This window comes from Dendronephthya gigantea, unplaced genomic scaffold, assembly GCF_004324835.1.
Source record: "Dendronephthya gigantea isolate DGI-Jeju-01 unplaced genomic scaffold, DenGig_1.0 000016F, whole genome shotgun sequence".
Lineage (NCBI taxonomy): Eukaryota > Metazoa > Cnidaria > Anthozoa > Malacalcyonacea > Nephtheidae > Dendronephthya > Dendronephthya gigantea.
Genome location: NW_021163026.1, coordinates 2,590,190 through 2,617,867, shown reverse-complemented (window position 1 = coordinate 2,617,867; position 27,678 = coordinate 2,590,190). Strand labels below are relative to the sequence as shown.

The 27,678-nt window shown below is 39.1% G+C and overlaps 4 protein-coding genes and 1 non-coding gene across 6 annotated transcripts; 4 read left to right on the top strand and 1 right to left on the bottom strand.

The window, feature by feature from the left end:
• Nucleotides 1-147: 147 nt before the first annotated feature.
• LOC114520507 (selenocysteine-specific elongation factor-like) lies at nt 148-2,080 on the top strand. Its single transcript, XM_028540796.1, has 3 exons — nt 148-441; nt 550-722; nt 803-2,080. The coding sequence occupies exons 1-3, from the start codon at nt 153-155 to the stop codon at nt 2,048-2,050; spliced, it is 1,710 nt and encodes a 569-aa protein (XP_028396597.1). The 5' UTR covers nt 148-152; the 3' UTR covers nt 2,051-2,080.
• Nucleotides 2,081-2,251: 171 nt separating this feature from the next.
• LOC114520581 (mitochondrial ubiquitin ligase activator of NFKB 1-like) lies at nt 2,252-3,872 on the top strand. Its single transcript, XM_028540882.1, has 3 exons — nt 2,252-2,441; nt 2,702-2,910; nt 3,100-3,872. The coding sequence occupies exons 1-3, from the start codon at nt 2,340-2,342 to the stop codon at nt 3,815-3,817; spliced, it is 1,029 nt and encodes a 342-aa protein (XP_028396683.1). The 5' UTR covers nt 2,252-2,339; the 3' UTR covers nt 3,818-3,872.
• Nucleotides 3,873-4,577: 705 nt separating this feature from the next.
• On the top strand, nt 4,578-19,751 carry LOC114520389 (protein strawberry notch homolog 1-like). Of its 2 annotated transcripts, XM_028540635.1 has the most exons (34): nt 4,578-4,816; nt 5,024-5,509; nt 7,772-7,829; nt 7,923-8,019; nt 8,137-8,179; nt 8,258-8,424; nt 8,559-8,643; nt 8,728-8,766; nt 8,946-8,994; nt 9,096-9,260; nt 9,377-9,512; nt 9,582-9,687; nt 9,987-10,026; nt 10,137-10,250; nt 10,526-10,627; nt 10,710-10,790; nt 10,975-11,069; nt 11,307-11,491; nt 11,874-12,023; nt 12,332-12,526; nt 12,677-12,939; nt 13,141-13,272; nt 13,364-13,429; nt 13,522-13,591; nt 13,716-13,828; nt 13,906-13,977; nt 14,159-14,258; nt 14,418-14,486; nt 14,674-14,820; nt 14,960-15,141; nt 15,490-15,633; nt 18,006-18,082; nt 18,555-18,748; nt 19,039-19,751. In XM_028540635.1, exons 1-34 carry the CDS (start codon nt 4,602-4,604, stop codon nt 19,134-19,136), a joined length of 4,335 nt encoding a protein of 1,444 aa, XP_028396436.1. In that variant the 5' UTR covers nt 4,578-4,601; the 3' UTR covers nt 19,137-19,751. The 2 variants fall into 2 exon arrangements, with proteins under 2 accessions (XP_028396436.1, XP_028396437.1); XM_028540636.1 differs by lacking the exons at nt 4,578-4,816; nt 5,024-5,509 and adding an exon at nt 6,430-7,072 and having other exon boundaries at nt 19,039-19,749.
• Trnai-uau lies at nt 5,800-5,915 on the bottom strand. Its single transcript has 2 exons — nt 5,878-5,915; nt 5,800-5,835 (listed from the first exon to the last, which is right to left on the bottom strand). It is a non-coding gene; the product is annotated as a tRNA-Ile (tRNA).
• A 217-nt stretch (nt 19,752-19,968) lies between the features above and the next one.
• LOC114520628 (MLX-interacting protein-like) lies at nt 19,969-27,608 on the top strand. The gene is made up of 21 exons (XM_028540938.1): nt 19,969-20,291; nt 20,963-21,072; nt 21,206-21,282; nt 21,507-21,596; nt 21,717-21,764; nt 22,006-22,061; nt 22,194-22,306; nt 22,430-22,516; nt 22,671-22,784; nt 22,974-24,076; nt 24,225-24,758; nt 24,837-24,912; nt 25,007-25,059; nt 25,139-25,186; nt 25,495-25,551; nt 25,646-25,733; nt 25,812-25,911; nt 26,053-26,104; nt 26,187-26,261; nt 26,358-26,487; nt 27,070-27,608. Exons 1-21 carry the CDS (start codon nt 20,092-20,094, stop codon nt 27,201-27,203), a joined length of 3,345 nt encoding a protein of 1,114 aa, XP_028396739.1. The 5' UTR covers nt 19,969-20,091; the 3' UTR covers nt 27,204-27,608.
• Nucleotides 27,609-27,678: the final 70 nt, after the last annotated feature.

The following is a 27,678-nucleotide window of genomic DNA, read 5'->3' as shown; positions in this document are numbered from 1 at the left end:
AGCTGGTGGGTTTCATCAACTACTTTTTGTTGTTAAGCTCCACAAAAGAGACGTATTCAGGTTCTTCTAAAGAAGAAAGAAGAATTTACTTTTTGCAAAAACCACAAAAATTAGTATTACATGAAGTGTCCGCTCTCGTCAGTTTTGCAAATATGGCTTCCACAGCGGACAAACAGCAACGAATTTTAAATTTTAATGTCGGTGTATTAGGTCATATTGACAGCGGGAAAACATCACTATCGAAAGCTTTAAGTACGACAGCATCCACAGCTTCGTTTGATAAAAATCCTCAGAGCAAAGAACGAGGGATTACCCTTGATCTAGGCTTCAGTTCGTTTGTGGTGCCACTTCCTGTCCACTTGGAATCAGAACCTTATGATGTGCTGCAGTTTACCCTTGTCGATTGTCCTGGTCATGCTTCTTTAATCAAGACTATTATAGGTATGAAATATACCCGGTTACTCGCAAGCAAATCAACAATGCTTTATAATCCTATTAAATCATTATAAGCCATGAAAACTTTATTGAAATGCTGCGAATTTGGTTCAGGTGGAGCTCAGATTATTGATCTCATGATACTGGTAGTTGATATCAACAAAGGGATACAAACACAGACTGCAGAATGTCTTGTAATTGGTCAAATAACATGTGACAAGATGATTGTTGTTCTGAATAAGATCGATCTCATTCCTGAGGAAAAACGTGAACATCAAATTGAAAAAGTATGTCTGTTGATTATTTTCTTACACTTCCAGCTTGCAAAATTTCACTCAGTTTATGTATTTTTATACGCATATTTCAGATGACTAAAAGGCTCTCAAAGACGTTAGAAGCAACAAAATTTGCTGGTTCTCCAATAATTGCAGTTGCAGCAAAACCAGATGCCGCAGCAGAAGGCCAGCCAGAATCCTTGGGTATAAAAGAGATGTCAGAATTACTGACAGCTCAAGCGTACGTCCCTCAGCGAAACAACAGCGGCTCATTCCTGTTCGCAGTAGACCACTGTTTTTCTGTTCGAGGTCAGGGAACAGTTATGACTGGGACAGTTTTACAAGGCATGGTATCTCTGAATGATAACGTCGAAATCCCGTCAATGAAAGTGGTCAAAAAGGTCAAGTCAATGCAGATGTTCAGACAACCAGTTTCAAAAGTAAGCCAAGGTGATCGAGCTGGTATATGCGTGACTCAGTTTGATCCTAAACTGCTTGAGCGAGGTCTTGTTTGCCAACCATCAAGTGTACCAACAATCTTTGCTGGAATTATCCATGTCAAGAAGATCCAATACTTCAAAAGTCAAGTCGCCTCAAAGGCTAAGTTTCATATTACCATAGGGCATGAAACAGTCATGGGTAAAGCTCAATTCTTTGGGCTACCTGTTTTGGTAGACACACCACCTGTTGGAGAGGATTTTGACTTTTCCCAAGAGTATGTATTTCAAGAGGAATTATGTGAAGTATCCAAGAAGAAAGACAAGGAGACAGCTGACAATCCTGAAATGGCAGTTAACTTGGAACACCAGTTTGCAGTTTTAGAGCTTGAGAGGCCAGTCACATGTCCAAATTCAAGCCTTGTGATTGGTTCCCGTCTAGATGCAGACATCCATTTGAACACTTGCCGTCTTGCCTTTCATGGAAAATTCCTGGAAATGTTTACAGACAAGAATTACACTGAAACCATGTTGCCAAGATTACAGATTTTCAAGACAAAAAGTCGTGTTGGCGAAGTCGAAAGGGTGGTTGATGAATATTCTTTGGTTGGAAAAGGATTGTTTAAAAAGGAGACGAACATGGCATTATTTTCCAACCTCAAAGTGAGGCTCTCCACTGGTGAGGCTGGGGTGATTGAGGGAAGCTTTGGGCAAAGCGGGAAGTTTAAAGTCCGTATCCCTGGGGGTCTCTCACCAGAGAGTTTTAGTATGATGAATGCGGGGCAACGCAAGAAGGGCAAAGGTAGAGGTGTGGATGAGGGTGAAAAGATGACATCCGTGAAAATAATCTTAGATTTTAAGAGATATATATTTGATCCAGAAAAGAAAATGATACAAAAGTAATTTGTAATATCTTAATAAATTTAAATAAAAATATCCAATGATAACATATTCTCAGCAGTTTTTGCTTTTTCTGCCCTGCCCATGCGCGGTATAACTTATAAGGATCAACTCTCAATTTCCTCACATGAAGTTTCGCTTTGAAAGATGCCGAATCGCTTTCTTTCTGTAAAAACCTGTGGGCTCGTCTTTCTCCGAATTTCCCCGTCAAACTGTATCAAATTCTAATCATTTTTGTTTTTTTTCTAAATGTTATAACAAAATTATAGGAAAATCTCAACAGTTACAGTAAATGGATGGATTTATGTTTTTTGGCGGTGTTGGAAGTCTAGCAATAGCTGGACTTTGTTATTCTGCCTACAGAAATATACAAGATGCCGCAAGTCACCTCAAGGTATTGATGCACATCAATGAAGTCATCAGATCGAAATATTTTATTCATTTAATTAACTATTTTCTTCTATTTTATGTTAGATTTAATAATAGCATTATCACTTTTTAACTGGAGAGGTCCAGTTAGGGGCTTGTTGATCCAGTATTACTACAGGAGGAAACCTAAACTAAACTAACTTTATTTACACAGTACACTGGATAGCTCTATCAGTTCTAAACTGTTTTAATTGTTCCAATGAAATATATCTTCTTCATAATTAGAACACAGAATCACTAGATGTTGGTAAAGCTCTGTTAAAGAAAATTGAAAAAGCTCCTAACCATACGCTGGATTATGTTGCAATCCGTGGTAATGCAAAAGCTCTTGAGTCAACATTACCAACCAGCAATGTGCCGTCAGCCAAGGTTCTAATTCAGAAATTAACTTTATATGAACATAAAGTAGAGTGGGTAAAATCATCAAAACTATGGTAAGTAAACCTAAATTAAACTTCTTCATTGGTATATTTTGTGTGTAACACCAAGTAACACCACAGGAAGGGAGAGTAACTTGCATTACCTAACACACTTGGCTGGCATCATTTTATCATTGATAAGGGTAATTGTCTATGTTCATTGTTCTGCTAGGTTCAGTAATGCAATGGTCATTCAATTTTTAGGCATGACACAACACGTACCATCAGCTCAGTTGTGAATCATGTTCCCTTTTCGTTGAACGCTTCAAGACACAGTGTGACTATAGATGAACCACTTTCTGCATCCGGTTTAGAGTTAAACAGAATCTATAGCAAATATGAACCTGTTGACCCACGTTCAATCTCAACAAGTCTTGTCCAATGGGTCAGCGGTGAGAAGACTAAAGGAATCCAAACAATTGAGGACGGTTTGCTTGAAGGAACCTCGCTCACTGCTGTAGGGAAAATTACACTTCGAAATGGTATTTTAAAAATGAGACCTCCAGAGAATGAAGAATACATTCTAAGCAAACTACCGCTGGATGGAATCATACGGGAGAAGACAAAATCTCTTCGTATATGGAAATATGTTACAATGAGCTTCGCATTTGCAGGTGGGGTGTTGCTCTTAATCTGGTTTTATCGGTGGTGGAGAAAAAGAAGGAGAAGGTGGCAGGCAGCACCACAGGCAGCACCACGTAGAGACGACATGGATAGGGTCATTCATCTAGTGCTAAGTGGTGGAGAGACGTCTGAAGCTGGAGAGGGACAGTCTTGTGTGATTTGTCTGACAAGACCTCGGAATGTTGTAATTTTAGATTGCGGACATATATGTGCATGTAGAGAATGTTTACGTCAGGTGAACAACTGTCCCATTTGTAGAGCAGAAATTGTGCGACTTGTGCCAACTTATCAGAGTTGACATAATTTTTCTATGTACAGATATTTTTGAGAGAAATAAAATTCACATGATATAATCATCTCTCTTGATTATTTTTTCATGCCTTTTAAATTGCAAGTTGCAATTCCAATCTCAAGTTTAGGGTTGTGGAACAGGGATGTGTGCAAAGACACCACCTGACTTGAGGTTGGTCATGTTCTGGATTTAAAATGATCAATATTAGAAAAAGCACCTGGATATTGAAGAGAGGTTTAAAAGTGTTTGCTTTTTATAGTTCCCCAACTACAAAAGCACTTTGTAACCCAAGTGTTATTAATTGAAATTAAAAATAAATTAGAGGGCACGTGATCAGCTCAATCAACCAGTTCCGCGTGGCGTCTTCATTTAAACCCTGGGAGCGAGTTGGTCTGTTGGTGGCCAGAGATACGTTATGTTCCGTGCGATATAATGTCTCGATGTCAATCGTTATCGAAAGTTTCACAAATCATAAAAATATTCGTGTGTTTTGCTCAATTTTTTCTTTATGACGGAAAACTGTTGCCTATGCTTCAAGGAATTATCAAACGCGGACTTCCATCGCTTGAATTCCATCGCTGAAATTCGGAATGAAATTGTAGTGTTTTTCGCCGAAACACTTTTGACCCATGAGAGCAGATTATGCAAAACATGCACGGAGCTTGTTCAAGAAAGAATAGAAATCAAAGAGAAAATTCGTGTGGCAAACGAAGCCATCCAGTCCGTGTATTTGAGGTCATATGTATTCTTAAACTGTAAACCTAAGAACTATGAGAATGAAAAACGATTTATGGAGACTTTTCTGAATCTTTCGAGATGCACGTGGGACGAGTGTGGCGATGATGCAAAATCCGTCAAAAAGAGTGACTTTTCTTCGTTTCAAAGTGACAGTAGCATCACGATAGAGCCAGTTTTGAAGAATCAATACAAGGAACTACAAGATGTGATGTATAAACTGGAGGATGAACTGTTGGGGGATAGCACATCTGATGAAGAAGAAAATATGTTAGTGCATTGTATTTTGATATGTTTTTCAGAGAGATATCCGGTATTTTTCGCGTAAATCCGCTAAATCGCGCACCTTGAACTTTGAACTTGTATCCTCCTGAGTGCTCAACGGCGTTCGAATAAGATGAGAATGGCACTAGGATAAATTTTATTGATTGTAGTCTTGTAGATCGTCGCAATAATTTAATATTTTCCGTTTTATAGTGATCGCTGTGGTTTGTGCTTGAAAACATTGTCGAATGCAGATGGTTTCAACATAAGCGACGATATCCGTAGTGAACTGAATACTATAGTTCTTTTTATGCTTGATACACCTCTGACCAGTGACAGCAAACTATGCAAATCATGTTTTAAACACGTGGAGGAAAGAATGGAAATCAGAGCGAAACTTCACGATGCTGACCAACGCATTAGAGAGATCTATTATAAAGCCCTACTTGAACGAGCCCGTTCAAACAGAATGTTGGATAGCGGACGAGTCGGGAAGAGTTGTTGCGACAAACACAAGCGAGCTGCGGCGTTGTCCGATAGATGTGCGGCGGCAACTGTAAACTCCGCTGGATGTACTGTTGTAAAGCGCCGAGGATCGTTTAAACACGATGAATGCAATACAGAAGAAGGCTATTCGTCTATGTATAAGCTGGAGAAAGACTTATGGGATGATGACGATAAATCTGATAAGGAAAATATGTGAGTATAATATTTTGTTATTGTATATTTTGGAGGGAAATATTCCGTATTTTGCGCGCCAAGTGCCGCGCATGCTCCGTAGTCGATCTGTGCGGAACTGACGGCAGCCTGGGGATAGCACATTTACGAATATAACGAAAGCCGTATAAAATTTTAAAAAAGAATTCGTTTTGATAGATTTTGAGTCTATGTGACAGATAAGGACCACTTTTATGCGTGGTATTTTATAGAAAAAAAAAAAAGATGATTTTCTATTTGCGGGGCCGCCTTTTGGGTTTCTAAAAAGTGCCTGCTCCTGGAGAGGCTCGAACTCTCGACCTTCGCATTTCACGGCATATATGGCGAGCCAAAGCCACGCCCATACTGCATATAAGTACGACGCGCTAACCGACTGTGCCACAGGAGCTGGACGTCTAATGAGGGAGAATTTATCGTAGATAAACGTACACGTAGGCCGAGGCTTACGTAATCACTTCGTCCATCTCGTGATCTCAATGCATGATATTTTCAAACACTTTCGAATTAAAATTTGTGATAACAAAGTTAGAAAACCTCAATAAATAACATTCGCTGAAACCAGATTTTGTTAGAACTTTTGATAGTGAACTCGTATCACTTTCCCTGACTTGTTAATTTTACGTAATATTTGGGATTCTTTACTATATAAAGCTTTTCATTGTCATATTCTCAGCTTGAGTGAAGTAAAAAATTATATAACGAATTCGCAATTTATGGCATTTTTAGTATATAACAGTCAGAAATTTAAATAATAGGGAACGGCTAATTGTAGTGTATATGTATTTGTTGTAGTAGAGCGTATAGTTTTCATTTTATCTCGAAATTTCGGGGTAAAAAAGTAAATATTTTCCTTGATATTGCTTCGTTGGCACAAAAAAGCGCGGGGGCCTTGTAGCAAACACGTGACCCAGATAATAAAACTCATGAGGAAGAAAGATAATTCTTAAAACTAAAACAAAATTTACCAAGAGCATGTTGTTTGAAAGTTGTTTGGTGGCTTCAAAATATGATGTCCTGGCTCGACGATGGTGCAGGGCCCGATTCGGACCTCTTATCTCTTGCTTTGGGGGAAAGCGGGCTTGATTTAGCCTCTCATGGCCAACTGGAGAGTTCTGAACGAAGTGAAACTGGGTTATCAGACTCTGGTATGGCTGGTGCTTCATTGTCGCTAGAGTCGACCTCGACTCCGAACGATCTATTAAACTGGGCATTTTTGTTATCAAACTCAAATAGTCAGAACTTAGCGTCAACTCAAGACGACTTTTCAAGCCTTTTAGAACCTTTTAACGAGTTTAGACCGGCGAGTGAAGCCACTACTAACAATAAAACGTCAAAGCCTTCATTTTCCAAAGACTTACAGGATCAATTAGACCTCTATTTGGGTCCAGGGGATTTTAATACAACACAGACTACAAACAGGGCTATTTCTGCCTTCGATTCTACGTTAAAAGATCTTCTTTCTACGGACAATGGTTTTTCCTCAAACAGTTTGACTAAAAAGGCTGTCAATGGTTTAAATGTAAACATAAAAGACCCGACAAGGAAGTACGTTATGAACGTATTACGTTCAAAATAATTTGGTTTTTATAGTGTTAGTTCTCTAGTTGTTTAGTATACATGCAGTTTTTCTCACGGTGGGTATTTCGCTTTTGAAGTGAACTCATGACACTATCTGTTATATTAAATGTCATAAATTTTTATGCAAATTGTTCTCTGAAATTATGTCATTCTTTCTGTGAGAATAGTTCCTTGTATGTTTTGTACAAGGAAGGTCTAAAATTGAAACTGTAGAAGCTGTGAGTTTGGATTACAGCTAGTGTGTTTTTTTTCGCAAAAAACGACGGTATGGTTTGCAATGTTCAATGGTTAAAAAATGACCGGAAAGTTACAAAATCGCTGTCTTTAATAACTGTGACTGATCACATCTTGTAATCCAAAACACGTTGCCAAAGCAAACAATAAATAATCTGTATAGGCTCTGTTACAACAGCAAACTTATTTGTGTCTGAAAATCTGTATGGGTAAAATTAAGCCATATTTTTAATATTGTGCTGATGTCAGCATTATTTTTACCATAGTTGGCATTACAAAGCATAATTCTTGGAATGAAGTTTCCCATTGTAGTGTTTACACTTTACACAATTTGGAGAATTGCCAAGTATAATTTAAGAGGTCTTTTTCAATTAATAATTTGGAATAATCACAAAGTAAGGTTGCATGTGAAATCTTACCGAATATTTTTAGGGATGTGGTTTCAAAACTTTGGGCGACAGAAGATTTAAAGCTTAAAGATGTCACAGAGGTTTGTGGTTGTGATTTTAAACTATATATCAGTATTTGAAACCAGGTTCCTAATCAGAGATGTGTATCTTAGTCAGTTTGCGATATTTCGTAGGGTCATCTCCAGTCAAAAGAAGAAGATGAAGAGGTAGACGAAGATGATGAAGATCTTGGATATTCTGATACGTATGCTGAATACTGGCCTAGCAAATGTAAGTTGTATACATCTACAGTATATTCTGGTGGAAGTCTATTTCAACCTAGTAACCAAATTACCAAAATGAATTCAAGCTTAATCTATAGCTAACACAATATGTCTAATTTTCCAGTACGGATTGGAAAAAGGCATCCAGATCCTGTTGTTGAGACAAGGTAAGGTTCATCTGGTAGTTGTTTTCCAAATTACAAGTGAAACATTTAATGCAAATATCTCTTCTTTTTTGTTTTCAGTTCCTTGTCGAGTGTAGCTCCACCTGATGTCTGGTATAAGCTTGCAATTCCAAATGAGGTTATCGACAAACACTTGCTATCTGCTTTGCAACTTGAAGCAATTGTTTACGCCTGTCAGAGACATGAAATGTTACTTGGAGATGGTTCAAGAGCTGGCTTCTTGATAGGTGAGTACCAGTTGAATAACCATTTAGATTATAGTCGATCCCTGATTAAGATCCAAGAAGTAACTACTTCTCATATACTTGATATAACTTCCTTGAAATCCATTCTGTCTTAAAATTGTATTTGAAATCTGTAGGTGATGGTGCTGGTGTTGGAAAAGGTCGTACTGTTGCTGGTATAATCAGTGAAAACTATCTACTTGGACGAAAAAGAGCTCTATGGTAAGAAGATTGCTTTAATGCAATTGTTGGGACATAAACTTTGCTCTAGGATAGACCTATTAATTTTCTTCTTTCCCATTTCAGGTTGAGTGTATCAAATGATTTGAGATTAGACGCCATTCGGTAGGACTTTGTTCTTCGTATTTTCATCCTTGAGGATCCACTTTCCATGTTTATTGGCTTGTTTATAACATACTTCCTCGCTGTATACCCTACTACCCTAGGCGCTGTGAATAACACTACCATTGGTGTACATGATTTTAACAAACATGGCTAAACAGGCAGTTTTTATTCTTTTTTAGTGATCTTCGAGACATCAAATGTGGTGTCAATGTCCGCTCATTAAATAAGGTAGAAACGTGAGGATGTTTGTGCATTTGCTCCTGTCCTTTGCCATTGTCATTTGTAGCTGTGTATTAATAAGCCTACTTGTTCTTTCATACTGTACCTAGTTCAAATATGATTCAAAGTTGTCCTCTAAAGAAAATGGAAGTTTTAAGAAAGGTGTGCTGTTCGCAACATATTCCTCCTTGATCGGAGAGAGCCAGGGAACATCGAAATATCGGACAAGACTGGGGCAGATTGTCAAGTGGTGTGGGTCTGATTTTGATGGAGTTGTATCCTTAGAAACTATGAAATAAAACGAATTTCTAAACTTAGAATTTAGGGGAATTAATCACCTGTCATCATGAATATCATGTGTACTCCATGTTTTTCTTAACTCAGAACTCAGATCATTCTAGATGAATGTCACAAAGCCAAGAATCTGGTTCCAACCGGTTCATCAAAACCAACCAAAACTGGAAAGACTGTTCTTGAACTACAAGAGAAACTACCAAAGGCTAGGGTGGTCTACTGCAGTGCCACTGGTAGGTGTTGAGTAGGGATCTCTGGGGATGCATATGATGACTATCTCATGTTCACAATTATCCCTCTAGGTGCTTCTGAACCCAAGAACATGGCTTACATGTCCCGACTTGGAATCTGGGGAAAGGGAACTCCATTTAAAGAGTTTACCCAGTTTATTCAAGCAGTCGAAAGAAGGTGAGACATCGAATTTGTTTTTGAGTACAAGGGTTTAGTTCACATCTTGTTAACTGGCAGTGCTCTGATGCTGTTCAGTGGAATTGTCTGGTATAAAAAAAGGTGGAGTTCTTTTCACTAAGATGGCTATAAACTGTATCTTGGATTGAGTCTGTTGATAAGTTAACAAGTGTCACTGGAATACTGGGAGGTGATTTTGTTGACTCAGACAATATCTTGCATTAGCCAGAGTAAAATACTCAAATCATGTAAACTGTTGTGATTCTTTGCCATTAATCTTGATATTGTATTGTTTCTAGGGGTGTTGGTGCGATGGAACTGGTTGCCATGGATATGAAGGTAGGGAAACTGACTGCTGAGACTTGTTCCATTCTGGACTGCTATCCAGTATATAACCAGCTATATTAGATATGAACTTGCTGTATACATGGTTTTGTTTTATTTCTCAGCTTCGTGGAATGTACATGGCTCGTCAGCTCAGCTTCTCAGGCGTGACGTTTGACATTAAGGAAGTTCCACTCAGCGAACAGTTTATCGAGATGTACAATGCATCAGCGATACTGGTATGTATGACACCCCCCCCCTCACACCTACACATCTCCCCCTGCACACACCCATCTCCCCAACACACACCCATCTCCCCCCCCTGCACACCCCACCCCACACACCCACCCATATCCCCACACACACACCCATCCCCCCCTGCACACACACCCCACACACCCACCAATCTCCCCCCACACACACCCATCTCCCCCTCCTCAACCCTTGATTGAAGCAGTTAAACGAAGTAAATTAACCCCGTATTAAACTCTTCTGTCTCTCCTCTCAAACACAGTGGCAGCAGGCAAGAGAAAAGTTTGGAAAAGCGATCGAGTTATCAGGAAATGACGGGAAAGTGATGAAAAAAATGTGGGCGCAGTTTTGGGCCGCTCATCAGGTAAAATAGCCGAGAATGTGCTTTTTAATCGTTTTTCTAGTCGAGCTATTGCTATATCCTAACTCTACCTTACGATCTTCAGAGGTTTTTCAAGTATTTGTGTATTGCGTCTAAAGTCGAAGCTGCCGTTGCGATCGCAAAGGAGGCGACTATAAATGGAAAGGTATGCGTTAGTTTAGATAATGCTGTGACATTCTAACCCCAGTGTTAACATCTTTTCACCATCTGCCATGTCCCCGTTCCTCGCTTCATCTTTCCTATTCATGTCTTTGAAAACTTTTCCTCTTCTCTGCGTTGCCTTGGTAACTGTGATGTCTTCTCAAAATTGATCCTCTTGTGTGTTCCAGTGTGTGGTTATTGGCTTGCAGTCCACTGGTGAGGCTCGAACCCTGGAACAACTCGGAGAAACTGGGGAACTCACAGAATTCGTGTCGACGGCCAAGTATGTAAATAATTTCACATTTTTCTAACTGTCTTATTTTTCTGTATCTTCCTTGTCACCAGCCTGGACAAATTCTGTCTGGTCTTTAGACAAACCATCAGGAAGATATCAGACGTGGTTTGTTGTCAAAAACTTTGCCAGGAATTATAGTATTCTAGGCTGGTTCATCTGGATAGTTTTGGTTCTGATACGCTAGAAACTCCAACCTAAACTTCATTTCTTGTTTCATCTTCACAGAGGAGTACTGCAGGCTCTGATCGACAAACATTTTCCGGTGCCAAACTCGAGAGGAAGGTTTGACTTCATGAATGATTATCCCAAGACAACTCCTCTGGCGGCGAGGAAACGAAAAGGAGCGAGTCTTGGTAAAAAAATAGCTGTGAAAAAGTTCAGAAAAGAAGATATGTTTGGTCATGGTGGATGTAAGTATGAAACAGCTTTATCATCACCATACCTGACCATTATACCTGACCATTATCATCACCATACCTGACCATTATACCTGACCATTATACCTGACCATACCTGACCATTATACCTGACCATTATACCTGACCATTATACCTGACCATACCTGACCATTATACCTGACCATTATACCTGACCATACCTGACCATTATACCTGACCATTATACCTGACCATTATACCTGACCATTATACCTGACCATTATACCTGACCATTATCATCACCATACCTGACCATTATACCTGACTATTATCATCACCATACCTCACTATTATTACCATCATAATCATGGATATTGGGAGTATTATAATGACGTTTAGTTATTTTGGGATTTAGTGAGTGGAGACTCCGACGGTGATGATGACGATGATCGATTATCGAATGATGATCGATTATCGAACGATAATCCTGAGGCACCGGCAATTGCCCAAGATACAAATAGCGAAGATGATACGTATGTCGACGATTCTTCAGACTCGGATGAAGGTATGCTAAACACGGGGGGGGGATTAACTGTGTGTAAGAGGGGGGGAGCTTAGGTAAGAGGGTGTGCACGAGGGTGTGAGTTTGGGTATCAATTCAAATTTGGGGAATTGTATGCAGACTTGATCCATCCTTGGCTAAACACATGTTTAAAGGAACATGTTTAAAACTGTTCGATTGGGTTTTCTCCAGTTTAGCGTGAAGGGTGAAGTCCAACAAGAATTGTTAGCCTGAGTTACACATCTACGTTTCGCCTGGCCTTAGATTTAGCATTGTTATGATTGTAATCTTTGTTTGTGAAACTTTTCCAGATAACTGGTTGAAGCAGATCATTGAGAAGCCAAAGAAACCAAAATCTCGCAATAACAGTCCATCTTTACAACAAGATGAAACCAGCATGGACGCCTTGGTTGCCGCTGGTTTTAATGTGAATACACCAGCTTGGAATAAACCTACGACAGCTGCAACTACCGCAGTGAAAGCAACGCCCATTGCAGAGTCATCAGGTAGGCCCATCACTGAATCAAACCAGTCATTGCTAAAGTAGAAATAAGTCTTTAAAATAACTTGAGGTGATGAAGAGAGACAAAAACAAAGCTCCGTCTATCTGTCGCTTCAAGTAAACACACTTCATGCAACAATTTCATTTCATTTAGGATCGTCAAACAGTTTTGATGGTATACTGGCAAAGCTTGAGACGTCAAAAAAGAATTGCCAGGAAAGCAACAAGAGTCTTGTGGAATACGTGAAAACAATGGCGATACCAGCCGATCAATATGCGAGTCTGAGCCCAGCTGAGCAATGTCAAGTTATGAAAACTGAACTTTTACATAAACTGGACTACATTGCCAGTTATTTACCAAATAATACTCTAGATCAATTGATGAATGACTTAGGAGGACCCGAGTGTGTTGCTGAGGTAAAATTTGCAACTTATTCCATGCTCTATCAGTTCCAGTAAGGATCATCTCTTATTGATCCAGTGTTAATCATCTCGTATTTATCCTAAATTAACTTTATTTATGCTGGATAACTCTATCAGTTCTAAACATTTCTTCCTAGAGGTCCAGTAAGGATCATCTCTTATTGATCCAGTGTTACTAAATTTGTTGTTTCCTAGATGACGGGTCGTAAAGGTCGTGTAATCACAGGAAAAGATGGCGCCGTGCAATATGAACTTCGCAGTGAGCGCGATTATCCACTCGAGATGCTGAATATCGCCGAAAAAAAGCGCTTTATGGACGGAGAAAAGGTTACAAACTTGATGAATTTTCAGAAATCTTTCGAGTATAAGTTTTCAATGAAGCCACAGCATTTTAAACTCACGTCTATTTGCATCTTAGGATGTTGCCATCATATCTGAAGCTGCCAGTTCTGGTATCTCATTGCAAGCTGACAGGAGAGCGAAGGTATTTGAAAAAACAAATTATTTAAAACATGAAATGGTAGAAATATCCATCATTTACTTGTCAAATCTAATCAACAACTTCTGTCTTATTAGAACCAGAAGCGACGAGTCCACATCACCCTTGAGTTACCCTGGAGTGCCGACAAAGCCATTCAACAATTTGGTGAGCGTTAGAACTATAGTTGAAGCTATCCTGCGGTCAAACGCTTGCACCATCCAAGATATTGACAGTAATGTTCAAATGGTCATGTTTTTTATGGTAGTATCTTAATTTTGTGCGTTTCCAGGTCGAACGCACCGTTCTAATCAAGTGAGCGCACCAGAATATTTGTTTCTGATATCAAAGCTCTCTGGGGAACAACGATTTGCTTCTATCGTCGCCAAGAGATTAGAAAGTCTGGTAAGCTGATTTAGACTAACTTTTATTTACGCATACATCGAATATGTTTACATGAAGTATGTATTTACTCCATTCAGGGTGCGCTGACTCATGGTGATCGACGAGCAACCGAGTCGAGAGATTTGAGCAAATATAACTTCGACAACAAGGTATGACGAGACCACTGAGCTATATAATAATTCCTGGAGGGTTTATTCCTAATGTTTTGGGCTAAAAGTGGACGAGACTATTACATGTAAAGAGAAAGCGTTCATGGCACTTTTCCATAACTTCTCTTAGAAGAGTGTTTTTATCTCAATTCTCATCTCGTCTTCTCAAATATCTTTCCAGTATGGTCGAACAGCTCTCGAAGTGGTCCTCAAGTCGGTTCTCAAGATCTCACCAGCCTTAGCTAAACCTCCTGCGGAATACGTTGGAGACTTCTTTGCAGGTAGGATGTCTTTGGATATTGGTGGATCCCTGTTGATTTCCTCGTACAGATGAGCAGATGTTGATCTTAAAGGGGAACACAACTTTCTCACATTGGTTATTGTAGTTTGATCATCAAATTCGGTCGCTTTTGTTCACGTTACTTATTTCTTTCAAACAGATGTTCGCGAAGCTTTAGTGGGGGTTGGTGTCATTGCTTCTCAAGGTGGCAACGAAGTCTTGGACAAAGGTATTGTTTGAGAGCTGAAGTTCCAAGAAATATAGAACATTAGTTTAAGTTTCCTTTTGTAACACTGGATCTTTACTGGACATCTATGAAGGATAGTTTAGTACATAAGGAGCCATTATATACGAGGATAGTTCTTTCCAGTCTTGCACTATTAACTGCATGTATGTGACTTCGTATTTCATTTCAGATTATTGCAATATATCGAAATTTCTGAATCGTCTTCTGGGTCTGGAGGTTTCTCTTCAAAACGCTTTGTTTCAATATTTCACTGCAACACTCGAGGCAGTTATACAACAAGCAAAGCGGAACGGACGTTATGACGAGGGTATCTTAGGTGAGTCTATACGAGTTAAAATTTACCTGAGTGTTTAGCTCTTATCAAGCTTGGAACATGAGCTCAAGATCTCTATCGATTACCCTACGACAGATTATGACATGTGTCTCTATTCTAATCGTATAATGTCATTTCATAGATCTGGGCTCACAAGGAGAGGATGTACAGCGGTTGGACACTAAAACATTTGACAACGTCGACGCTTCAGGGTCGACAGAGTTGCATACCGTCAGCGTGGAACGCGGCATGTCCTGGGAACGAGCTGTTGTAATGTTACAAGATCATGAGTTACCAGACGAAGGATTTTATATGTCATATCAGGTATGGCAGTGGTTAGGGCACGTTCCTTGCAACGAGGGCTTTTTAAAATACTGGGTTATTTTTCCATAATATTTTTCATTTAGAACTAATAGAGGTATCCAGTATAAATAAAGTTAGTTTAGTTTAGGTTTCCTCCTGTAGTAACACTGGATCAATAAGAGATTATCCTTACTGGACCTCTAGGAAGAACAGTTTAGAACTGATAGAACTATCCAGTATAAATAAAGTTAGTTTAGTTTAGGTTTTCTCCTGTAGTAGCACTGGATCAATAAGAGATGATTCTTACTGGACCTCTAGGAAGAACAGTTTAGAACTGAGAACTGATATAACTGTTTGTGTTAACTTTAGGTTCGTAACAACAAACGAACAGCAATTCTTGTTAAAACAGTCATGAGCATTCAGAAAAAGAAAATGTTTCATGTTTATCGCCCCAACACGGGACTACAGCAAAAACAAGAAACGATTCAGGATATAAAGAAATCTTACGAGAAGGTGGGTGATCAATTCATATTCTTAGATAAATACACTTGGCTATATACCAAGGATCAGTTTTTAAATGCCTACCACCTACGGAAAGATGTCTCGTCATTGGCAGTTCTAACAATACAAGACATGCAATCGTATGGGAATCTTTTGCTCAGCGAGCAAATCATAAATAAACACAGTTCATTTTGGGCTCAGTAAATTAATCATAAAATTGCCTCTTATTTGGTTTGTTGTCATCATTGACGTCACTAAACGTGGGATAATGCAGTGGGTCTATCAGCTGTGTCATGCAGTGGGTCTATCAGCTGTGTCATGCGTCGGTCTTTGAGCGGTTCCGGCGGTCGTTACTGTCTTGTTCCACTATGGTTTAATAATCTGTAGCATTTCCTTCCGTAGTTGCGAATTTTTCCAGAAAAAGACCAAAGAATTAAGTGTAGAATTCATAGAAATAAACGTAACAATCCAATTTCCTAGAATCAGTGATGAAACAGTCTTCACTTCAGAACTCTTCATCCCCAGGTGCACATGATACGCTACGTTTGGTAGATAACAAACCTGTGAGCATATCACAAGAATTATAAACATCTTCGCTAGTTTTACATCTTTTATCACTTCACTCATTCGATTCCATTGAGTTCTTTGTGTTGATTTATCGACTTCTATCCCTGGCATGGCTTCTGTTGGGATCTCAACTTCTATCACGGAAGGCGCCGGCACTGATCGTCTCTTCTTCCTGGCGATTGAAAAATTCGACCGTACACAAATATGATCGTTATACAGACGATTGCTGCGCATATCGACAGAACCTCCGGTGTATGTCACCGTTATATACGAGGTGAAAGTTATCGGGGTCCACATAAGCCAGAGAATAACCGTACCAACCAAGACAGCCCGTGGGGTTACGTGGCGTTGATACCAGAATGGATGTGCAATGGAAAGATATCGTTCGATGTTCATTACGTGAAGTGTCAGCCCAGAATAACCTGTTAATAGTTTTGCAATTGTCAGGTACACTGCCTTTGCAATGCAGTCGCCATTACCCATCAGTTGTTTAATAGCGTTGTACAAAAACAATGGATGAACTGTAACCACTACCGCGAAGTCGTTTAGCGATAAAAGCATTATAAGAAAGAACGGAGTGTTGCTTCTCAGTACATTTGATTTCCAAAACGCAATCAGCACCAAACCGTTGAACAAACTACCAAGAATCGATAATACTCCATTCACAACGCAGGTCAGGATAAGGTTTAAGGTATAGACTTCCGAGGGCGATTCTCGTAGGTATGATATTGTGGTTAAACACAATTCAACCGTTACATTTGGAAACGATGCGTTCATACCGAGGCTTGGAGTTGGGAAGATTTTCAGATAAATGTGTCGAGGCCCTCGTGCATGTCTTCAGCTGTCTCTTGTCTGGGTTCTGGCACCTGCTATAATAATGATTTCTGATTAATTTTGTAATTCATTTGCCTTCTACATATATATATATCGCAAACGATATGCGTGGATAAGCTAATTGGATATAAGTTTCATTTTGAAACCTTGCATAAACGCTCAAAAATCACTGATATGTTTTAACATGCGGTGCTCTCAATTTAAATACGCATACTTTTTACTGTGGGGGAGGTTGTTGTTTTAAATAACCAAAGAACACTTGAAAAGAATATATTAACTATTCCTCCGAGTCAAACTTTTTTAATTAAATTTCCTTAGAAGTGAGAACGCTAATAATATGTGAAATGTTTCCAACTTGCGTTGAAAGCGATCGTAACTTACTTCGAGAACTTATTCACGAGTTGGCTTTCCTGTTCTGTCGTTGATTTTAATTATTTTCTCAGTTTTTATTGATTTCATTTACGCGTCATGTACAATAGACACCTCAATTTTAATTTGGTATTGACTCGAAGTTGTCAACAAGTTCACATCTGTCTATGTCTTTCTTTAGTGTGCGCCGTAGGTGTTTAAAATCTATCTTTCTTTTTCGTCTTTTGGTGAATTTTTAAGATATTTTTGAGATAAGGGAGATTTTAGTAACTTTCCAATTAGGGGGAAACTATATATTTATTTATTAATATCGAAAATAATCATAACCATTTCCATGGATATTGAACTATTCAGAAATAATTTGTTGAATTATTTGAATTTTAAGTGATAACGTGTCAAATTCTTCCCGGAGGTCCTGTAAGGATATCCAGTCTTTACATAGTGTTACTACACGAGCATTACTCAATCCCTTTTAAACTGTTTTTACTAGGATTCGATAAGAATTATAATGATGATGATATTTATAATTAACCCGCTCTGTATAGTCAGTTAAGAACACGCCTGTTCATTACAATGGCGGTTTTCATTTTAAAGATCTTTCATTTCTTTCCTAGGTGGCCGTGTGGTCAGCACAACCCGCCTGGATCCAACAATACGAATCCTCGGAAACTCAGTGTGTGCATTCATATTGGTGAGTTTTGCTACCAAAATCAAACTAACTTTATTAATACTGAGTAGCTTACACTATCAGTGCTAAACTGTTCTTCCTAGAGGTCCAGTAATGATCATCTCTTATTGATCCAGTGTTACTACAGAAGGAAACCTTAACTAAACTAACTTTATTTATACTGGATAGCTCTATCAGTTCTAAACTGTTCTTCCTAGAGGTCCAGCAAGGATCATCTCTTATTGATCCAGTGTTACTACAGGAGGAAACCTAAACTAAACTTACTTTATTTATACTGGATAGCTCTATCAGTGCTAAACTGTTCTTCCTAGAGGTCCAGTAATGATCATCTCTTATTGATCCAGTGTTACTACAGGAGGAAACCTAAACTAAACTAACTTTATTTATACTGGATAGCTCTATCAGTGCTAAACTGTTCTTCCTAGAGGTCCAGTAATGATCATCTCTTATTGATCCAGTGTTACTACTTTTTCAGGAAAGGCAATTGTAAAAAGAAAGCCTTAGGTCTCACGTGTTCTGTTGGGTTACGCACGCGGACATACAACATTCTCAGTGGTTCAGTTTTGAGAGTTTGGAATCAAGTTGAAAACGTCCTTGCTACTCAGGGAGGCAATAATTCACGTATGCAAATAATTCGTGTTCGTACTGTGGACGGTCTACGTATTGTAGGTACGATATTCTGGAGTAAACGTTGTAGCTATGAATGAGAGTTCTTAACGAGTTTCTAACTGTTATTCCAAAAGTGTCCCAGTAAGGATCATCTCTTATTGATTCAGTGTTGCTGCAGGAGGAAACCTAAACTAAACTAACTTTATTTCTATCAGTTCTAAACTGTTCTTCCTAGAGGTCCAGTAAGGATCATCTCTTATTGACCAAGTTTTACTACACGAGGAAACCAAAACTAAACTAACTTTATACTGGATAGTTCTATCAGTTCTAAACGGTTTTTCTTTCTCTAGGTTCATTAATTCCACAAAACTGTGTCGAAGCTTTAAAAAGACAGCTCACACCACGGCAGCCTGTTGCAGGGGATCCTGGTTTTCCTTTGGAGGTCTGAAACATTTCTAAGAACATTCTGCACCCAACTGGCGCCTAGCGTCACAGCACAGCCTCTGTTACTCCATGTTCTGTTCAACCAAGAATAACGTAGTTTTTAACTTAAAATCTGGTGTTAATAATTTTAATCGGTATTCCTATTGATATCTTGCGTACATTTATTTGCATTTGCTTAAATCTCCTTCTGTTTTATCAACAAGTACAACAAAATACTTTGTATTAATACAGTGAGATTTGAGCAAGTGTTTACAAGTTTATGCTTTCCCTTCCTTCCTTGTAAAATACTATGTATGGCGCAGCACTTGTCCAACACGAAACTGTTAGCTTAAATGGACTGTTTACCAACTTACTATCGTGTGTGGACGGTTTTTGGGTTGACCTGACTACCTTCCACTGGTCCCACAGTAACATCGCTACCAGCTGGAATCTCATGCAAGTTGACGCTCGTATTCAAGCCGTTGCACCGTTTACCAGCACACAATTGTATAAAGTTCGCAATTGTAAAAGAACATAGAACTTTGATAATGTTAACTTGCTTCATTCACCCATTCAAGAATTGTTACTTGAATGAATGCAAAATGTTGTTCAATTATGAACTATTTGTACATAAATATTTAATATTGCTCTTCTGATTGTGTTTTAATTGCTGCAATTCGTTCCAAAGGGGTGTGGGGAGGGAGTACTTGAGGGGGTACCTCAGTGGGGGGTACATAACAAAAGATGAGCTTATGATAACGCATGCGTAGACCATGCAATATATCGGAATTTTTTAGTTCCTCTTTCGCCGTACTTTTTGTCCGGAAAAAATGTTGCGTGTCACGTGACTTCTTTGGCAGAATGGCGGACAATATCGACAACAACAAATATTTGAAAATATTCCGTCACGAACATGAAATAGCGTCATAAAACTGTGCTTTCCTACGGAAAAGAGATCCCTTTTTACATAGGTTTTTAAAATGACTAGCGAAGACGTTAAGAAAGAATCGGAAAAAGATGAAAATCAGTCAATACCCGCGTTTGGTGTGAGCGGGCAATTCATGATGACTTCAGAGGAGAAAGCAATCCCTACTGAGGACTTTAACCCCAGGAAAATAGTCGCTTTGACCCTTGACGATTCCCTTGCGAGGCTTTTTGAATGCTTAACCCTTGAATACAGGTATGGTTTATGATTCCGTCGCAATTTAAACGAAATTTAATCGAAGTTACCTGTGAAAATTTCTCATAATTGAATGTGTCATTGTCGACTTTGTGGCGTTTTAACTTTCGGTTTTGTCAGAAAATAATGAGGGGCTTTTTGTATGGGAAGTGTAATTGCTTCACTAATTAAGCATTTTAGGAATGGTGTGGAGTTTCTAGCTAGACACCTTTGAACCTTGTTTGCGTTGATAACATTTCTACCTTGTTGTTTTTCATGACGTAACTCAGGTCACCTGGAACGTTTCCAGAAATTTGATCTGTAATTTTCTTTTGATATTGTGCAATTATATAGCAATTATACTTGAGCCCCAGAGTGTTAATTGCTTAATTTGAATAAAAATAGCACAGTTCTTTTACGTTTTTCAAAGCAGGATGCACGATTCTTTCCTTCATTTTAAACACTTGATGGATAATCTAAATTCCTGTCATAGCTGACATCGAAACATGTCCTTTGGCATGTTGCACTAGTTTTAATACTTAAAGCAAGATAATAGCTTCTTCACATCACTTTTGCTGATGAATGTTTATCTTCTTCATGACTGCTTTGACGAACTCTCATTCCACGTTTCATTGCAATGAAATTTCTTTCATAATCCCCTCAATTTCTTGCCATCTCTCAATTCCTTGCAGCGGAAGTATTTTGCTCACGCCAAAGTGGAAAAACTTCCGAAGTCAGAAGCTGAAATTTGCTGAGAAGACAAGGATAAATAATGCAATTTGGAGGTCTTGGCATATTCAATGTAAGAATACTGTTAACAGCTGTTAAATTTTCTGAAATAAGACAGAATAAAATACCATATATGAAGTGATCAAGTAAGGAAGAATCTATCATTACACCGTGTTAGTTTATTTGAAGGTCTTGTTTTGTTTTAGTTCAAGAATGCAAGAGACCTTTGTTTTGTCAGTTTGATAACCCTTTGACGGAAATGGCCAAAAAACCTCGACCTGTGGTAAGCAACCGTAGAAAGATTGAATCTTTGAATTGTAGTCTTCAACACTTACATCTAATTAAAATACCAATAATAACATAAATTAGCACTGCACAGCATCCCATTGCTTTATCATTCCCCACTCACCATTTGTGTGAAACCCAACACCTCAAATTGGAATAAAACTTTATCTGCTTAAAGTTCAAACAAAGATTTACCCTCTCCATGCCTCCTCTTCGTTCCAGACATTGATGATTGAAGGAAAATACTGGAAACGAAAACTTGAAGCTGTAGCAGCGGAATATCAAAAATGGAGAGTGTTTTACAAGCAAATGGTACAGTATAAGTTCTTCATCAGACCAGTTCAATCTACATTTAGTATTTCCTTCTTCATAATTCATTAGATCTTTGGCAAAAATTTAACAAGAATATCTATCCCTCCTGATTTTTTTTAGGTAGAGGATAAATTTCAAGATGTGACATTGCAAAATCAAACAGAAGAGGTAGAATGATTTTCAATGTTTTCAAGGATATTGGTCACCAAATCACAGCTAAAAACATGCGTTAGCTTGACTTTAGCTCAGCTGAGAAATGTTTCTTATTACTTTCATTGATGAAAAGTGAAGTTTGAAAAGTGAATGATCAAATGATCGAATATTTTGATGACCAGGAACCTACACTAGAATCCAGAGAATCAAGTAGGGTCTTGATAATCATTAATCACAGCTACAATTTTTTTTTTAGATTCTTCGTCTTGATCAAGAAATTTCAGACAATTTACGAGAACGTGACAAGGAACGGTATTAAACCACAGTTTTTATCTTCGTCTCTTCCCAAGTTTCATCTGCGTGCGAATTTAGTTTTGGAAGAAGACTTGGGAATTATTTTCTACAAAAAATTTTCAATGTTTGCGTTTTGTTTTGTATTTTTAGAAAATTTTCATTAGCAAATCAAGCAAATTCTGCGGGCGCTGACGTTGGTTCACCATTGTCGTTGGTCGTATCACAAGCTTTGGAAATGGTCGACTCATGCAATCTCATGCAAAGTATGTTAATGCTAAGTTATGCTACAGTTTCTTTGTTGACGCGGTGAACGAGCAGTATTATCCATTGTTACGGTTTCACAGTTTCTACAATGTCTCTGTTAACATCTAATCATCATTTTTCAGACATGGTATTCTCGCTCCCCGACACGTTGTTCTCGAGTCTTGCTGATAACGAAGCAATGGGCAGAGTAAGATATGGAAAATTCAAAGGTAAATCTCACATAATTTTTTGGAGAATGGATGAAGTTAATTTTTTTAAAAATGAAATTCGAAAGTCTCACTCCTTGTCACTATTATCGAACTAGATTTAGACGTGTTTGCATACCTGAGTAACCTCGCATCTTTTCTGGTTTTTTTCCTGCAGACACGGCAGACACATATCAACCAACCCTGGACACTCTTCAGCCAAGTTTAGAAGCGATGACTCCGGTATTGGACGAACTCATTGAACAATTAGAGTCGTCTATGAAAGGCTCGGGTAAGCCGCTTGTCTGAGAAATATATCGATTAGTTTGCTGTGATTTGTGTCTGCATTATCTATAAAAAAAGGTTAAAACATGACGTGGCATTCCTGGAAGGCAATTATTTTTACCTCAGGGGCTGGTAGTGTGGGCACAACAAAGCACGATCGTCAAAACAATTCTCACCGTGCCTTGCATCTTTTCAGAACTCAACTGGGATTTCGATTTGACTGGAAACTACGAGACGAACATGGGTTCGGTTCAGTCGTCGATTGCTGGCGATGTTGAGCCGATGGACCACTCGGGAAGATACCCTCAACCTTTCCCCACAGTCAGCAGTATTCCCACCTCGAGTCACGTGAAAACCTCGTGGCCTGTTCACACAAGCTGCGTGCCAACACATTCCATTTATCCCTCGAGTTCCATGCACCATATCGAGGCTCAGCTACCCATTTGGACCTCAGCACCCGTTTCCCATCCTCATGTTATCGGCTACCAAACTGTCGGCAATGTTTTACCGGGGAACTTGACCCCACAAGGACAGAATGCCGGTGGACCCAGACCGATGATGAGTGTTGCCACCAGAGCAATGGATATTGGTGTACCTACACAAGCTATCACCCCGCGTCCTTACGTACCACCTGCTAACATTAGAAAGCCACTACCGCAAAGCGCGTCCGTCATAGAAACAGCCTCTGCTCGGTTACCTCGGAACTCTTCGGACTCCCAATTGTACCTGCTCTCCGCTGGTGACTCAGCGTTTAAACCGCGGGCTCATCTACCTATTGAGCTCCAAGCCCCTAACTTAGTGGCGCAACTGAAGTTGCCAAAAACGCGTCAAATGCTGTTTGAAGAGAAAGCGAAAAAACTTCGAATGCCTCGGAATAAATCAGCCCCAGGCCTCGCCAGTTTAGACAATACATCCCAGCTCAAGAAACAACCGCAAACCGGTGGCGTTAGAGCTAAAAGAATGGGGCGGATTCCTCGTAATCGGTCGGATTCGGCGTTAGCATCGTTGATTCGGCAAAACGAACTGTCAACGAGTAGGGCCCGACGTGATTCCGAATCTAGTGATTCCCCCCTCACGATGCGGGCTTCATCCACTACGCCTACAGGCAGGCACGACCAGAGCCCGCAAGTCTTGACCAGCCATCGACTCTACCACCCTGAGGGTGGTGAGGAAAAGCGACAACCATCGCAACTGGTTCACGAAATGGTCACACATCTCATGAGTAAAGGAATCTCGATGGATGAGATTTTGAATAAACTTACCAGTATGGCGGCCGCTGGTACCGTTCCACAGGCTCAGGTTAGTTACTCGTTGGAAGTGCAATACGTACATCATTTATCAGGAAGATCGTTTATGTCAATCCAGTCTAATAATAGATCAAATTGATAGATCTAAATCCAATCTAATGATAGATCAAATTGATATTTTTAATTTTCTGATTTCTCAGCTCACCTCAGCTGCAAGCAATATGGCAAATATGCTACAAGAGCAACACCAACAGTTGCCCCTCATCAAACCCTCGCCTCATCCTGCTTCCCATCCCCAACCCTTCCCAACCTCCCCGCTCACATCTACAGTCACAACACCACGAGGCCGACGTAAGGCCCAAACTCCCAGATCAAGTGTGAAGACAGAATCGCCCGCAGTTAGTGAAAGAAGCGGTATTCGTTCAAACAGCAGCATTGTTGAAAACGCACTTCGTATGTCGTCGTCGGAATCTCGGATCCCGAGCATGGAGACCTCGGATCCCGTGGTTGTGAATTCCCAGTGGGGGGGTGTTACTACTTCACATCATAGCACAGCTGCGCATACTCTTGTGCATATGTCAGATCAGTTGCGTCTGAGCAACGCGGACACATCAATCCAGTATCCAATGGTTCAATCACAGAGTTTCACCAGTGGCACACTAGGACACAACAGAGGAGCCGCCGATACAGCAAGCCCAGAATTTTTACCCTCAATGGCTAGGAGTACATCGACAGTAAGTTGTGAATACATTCGCCACATTACCATATCTCTCCAGCATTGTCTTGTATTAATAATTTCTGTTTTTTTCTAGACATTCGCTGTTCATAGTGAGGCACAGGCTCCCTCACCATCATCATCAAAAACTACACTAAGCACTGATATAGACGGTAGTGAATTAAAACACTGTTTTAATCAAACACGTTTGTGATAAACATTTCTGAGTTGTTAAACGTGATCTCATAAGCTGTGTGTTAAATATAGGCCCGTCAGCCCCAGCACTTCAAGATTTTCTAACGAAGCAATCAGAATCAAAGGTACTTTAATTTGTACATCTTGTTGTGTTTCTGTCTTGACGCTTTGAAATTTACTAAACGAACTTATTTGTTTCTTTAGACTCCCTCAGGACCACTTACTAAAATGCTACCTAAAGAAAAATACAGGGTAAAATAAAATTAGGGTTGATTAGTCCTGTGGTAACACTGGATCAATAAGAGATGATCCTTACTGGACCTCTAGGAAGAACAGTTTAGAACTGAGAGAGCTATCCAGTATAAATAAAGTTAGTTTAGTTTAGGTTTCCTCCTGTAGTAACACTGGATCAATAAGAGATGATCCTTACTGGACCTCTAGGAAGAACAGTTTAGAACTGACAGAGCTATTCAGTATAAATAAAGTTAGTTTAGTTTAGGTTTCCTCCTGATCGATCAATAAGAGATGATCTTCACTGAAGATATCAATATATGTTTCAGGAACATCGCAGGATGGTGCATGTGTCTGCTGAGCAGAAACGAAGAGGCAATATCAAGGTGTGTAAAAGAGATAACTTGGGATAACTTGGGATCATTCAGACGTGTCCTGATTCTTTTCATATTATTCTAACATGAATATATTTTCGTCTAGATGGGTTTCGATCAACTGATTGAAATGGTTCCTTCGCTTTCCTCCCAAGAGAACACAAAAATAAGCAAAGCAGCTGTTTTGAAGAAATGTAAATGATAAAACACCACTTTCAGTTTGTGTAAATGTTGTGTACTTGTTTATTATCTTCTCAACGCCTCCTTTTTAGCTGTGGATTTTATCCTGCAAGTTCAGCAAGAGCACGAGGCTATGATCAAAGAAAGAGACAGATTAAAACAAGAAATTGAGCAACTAAACTTCGAGATAAGGTTTGTAAGACAAGTTTCTAACATGTTCCTTTCTTCCTGAGTATTGGACTTCATTCAAGTTTAAAGCATAGCTTTGTCAGTGAATGTAAACCCGCGCATAGATGAATACAAAAGATTGGTATTGTTTTGTTTTTGATATAGCAATTGTCAGCAACAGTTACCAGAGACAGGAGTGATGGTGAACAACAGACAGGTGTGTGTGTGCGTAAACAACCAGATATTCAACGTGAAAAAACTACGAACACAACAAGCTTGAATATTACTATTTTTTGCAGAACCACAATGAAATGGAATTGTTGTTTAATCGCCATATTCAAGATCGAACACAACAAAATCCGAAGTTTTGGATAGTATCTTTTACGATTATATCCCAGCTGCAGTTTGCTTGCTTAATTAATCTTATAGCGTACAAAACTTGAGCTGTTTAACTTTAACTGAAACCACAGTTTAGTGTTTTAATGCGACCAATATTCGAATCTTATAACACCACGGTAACTACAGGTAGTCAAGACGAGTTCTGTAAAACCGTCCTGAAATGGTTAAATGAAAGCTGTTGTTTACCTAAATTAAGACCGAGTGAGTACTCTGTGAAAATACATGTCATGATACGAGTTTTACTCCTGTAGTAACACTGGATCAATAAGAGATGGACCTCTAGGAAGAACAGTTTAGAACTGATAGAACTATCCAGTATAAATAAAGTTAGTTTAGTTTAGGTTTCCTCCTGTAGTAACACTGGATCAATAAGAGATGATCCTTACTGGACCTCTAGGAAGAACAGTTTAGAACTGATAGAGCTATCCAGTATAAATAAAGTTAGTTCAGTTTAGATTTCCTCCTGTAGTAACACTGGATCAATAAGAGATGATCCTTACTGGATCTCTAGAAAGAACAGTTTAGAACTGATAGAACTATCCAGTATAACTATCCAGTATAAATAAAGTTAGTTTAGTTTAGGTTTCCTCCTGTAGTAACACTGGATCAATAAGAGATGATCTTTACTGAACCTCTAGGAAGAACAGTTTAGAACTGATAGAGCTATCCAGTATAAATAAAGTTAGTTTAGTTTAGGTTTCCTCCTGTAGTAACACTGGATCAATAAGAGATGATCCTTACTTGACCTCCAGTGGCTAAACAACTATGCCATGTTTCTTTCAGGTGTCTTGGCGTCGCTTCGTGAAATCATTAAAAACACGACTATTCTGTCCGATCCTTCGAAATTCCCTGAACAAGCACGTCTGGCGGCCAGTGCTCTTAATTCACAATCAGCATTTGAAGGTCTTCCAAGGTAACATATGGATAGAAACGAGGAGCTTTTGAAACCATCCTAAGCATCTTTATCCTCGACTGTGATCCTAATTTTGTGGATATAACGGGTCATATGGAATGTGCACTGTGGTTTTGCTCTAAGGGGCTGGAAATATGTCAAAACATCTTCTAACCATTCTCTAAGAAACTGGATGCAATCAAACAAAGTGTGTCGAATATTCTTTTGATGTTACAACCTGGGATATATTCGATTCACTGCACACGTCAAAATCTTTTGGCAAGTCTGATTTGTTTGATTACCATTCACGAAGCTTTGGAAAAACACGTTGTTCAAACGCATTAGGAGTTCTATGGATACCTCTGGTATAAACTTAACTAATAATGTAACATCTCTTAAAAATATTTATATATTCATGAACAAATAAACTATACAATCTGATTTCTGTGACATGAGTGTCTGTCTTCACGTGCGACTATCGCAAAGTGTTCATCAAATGT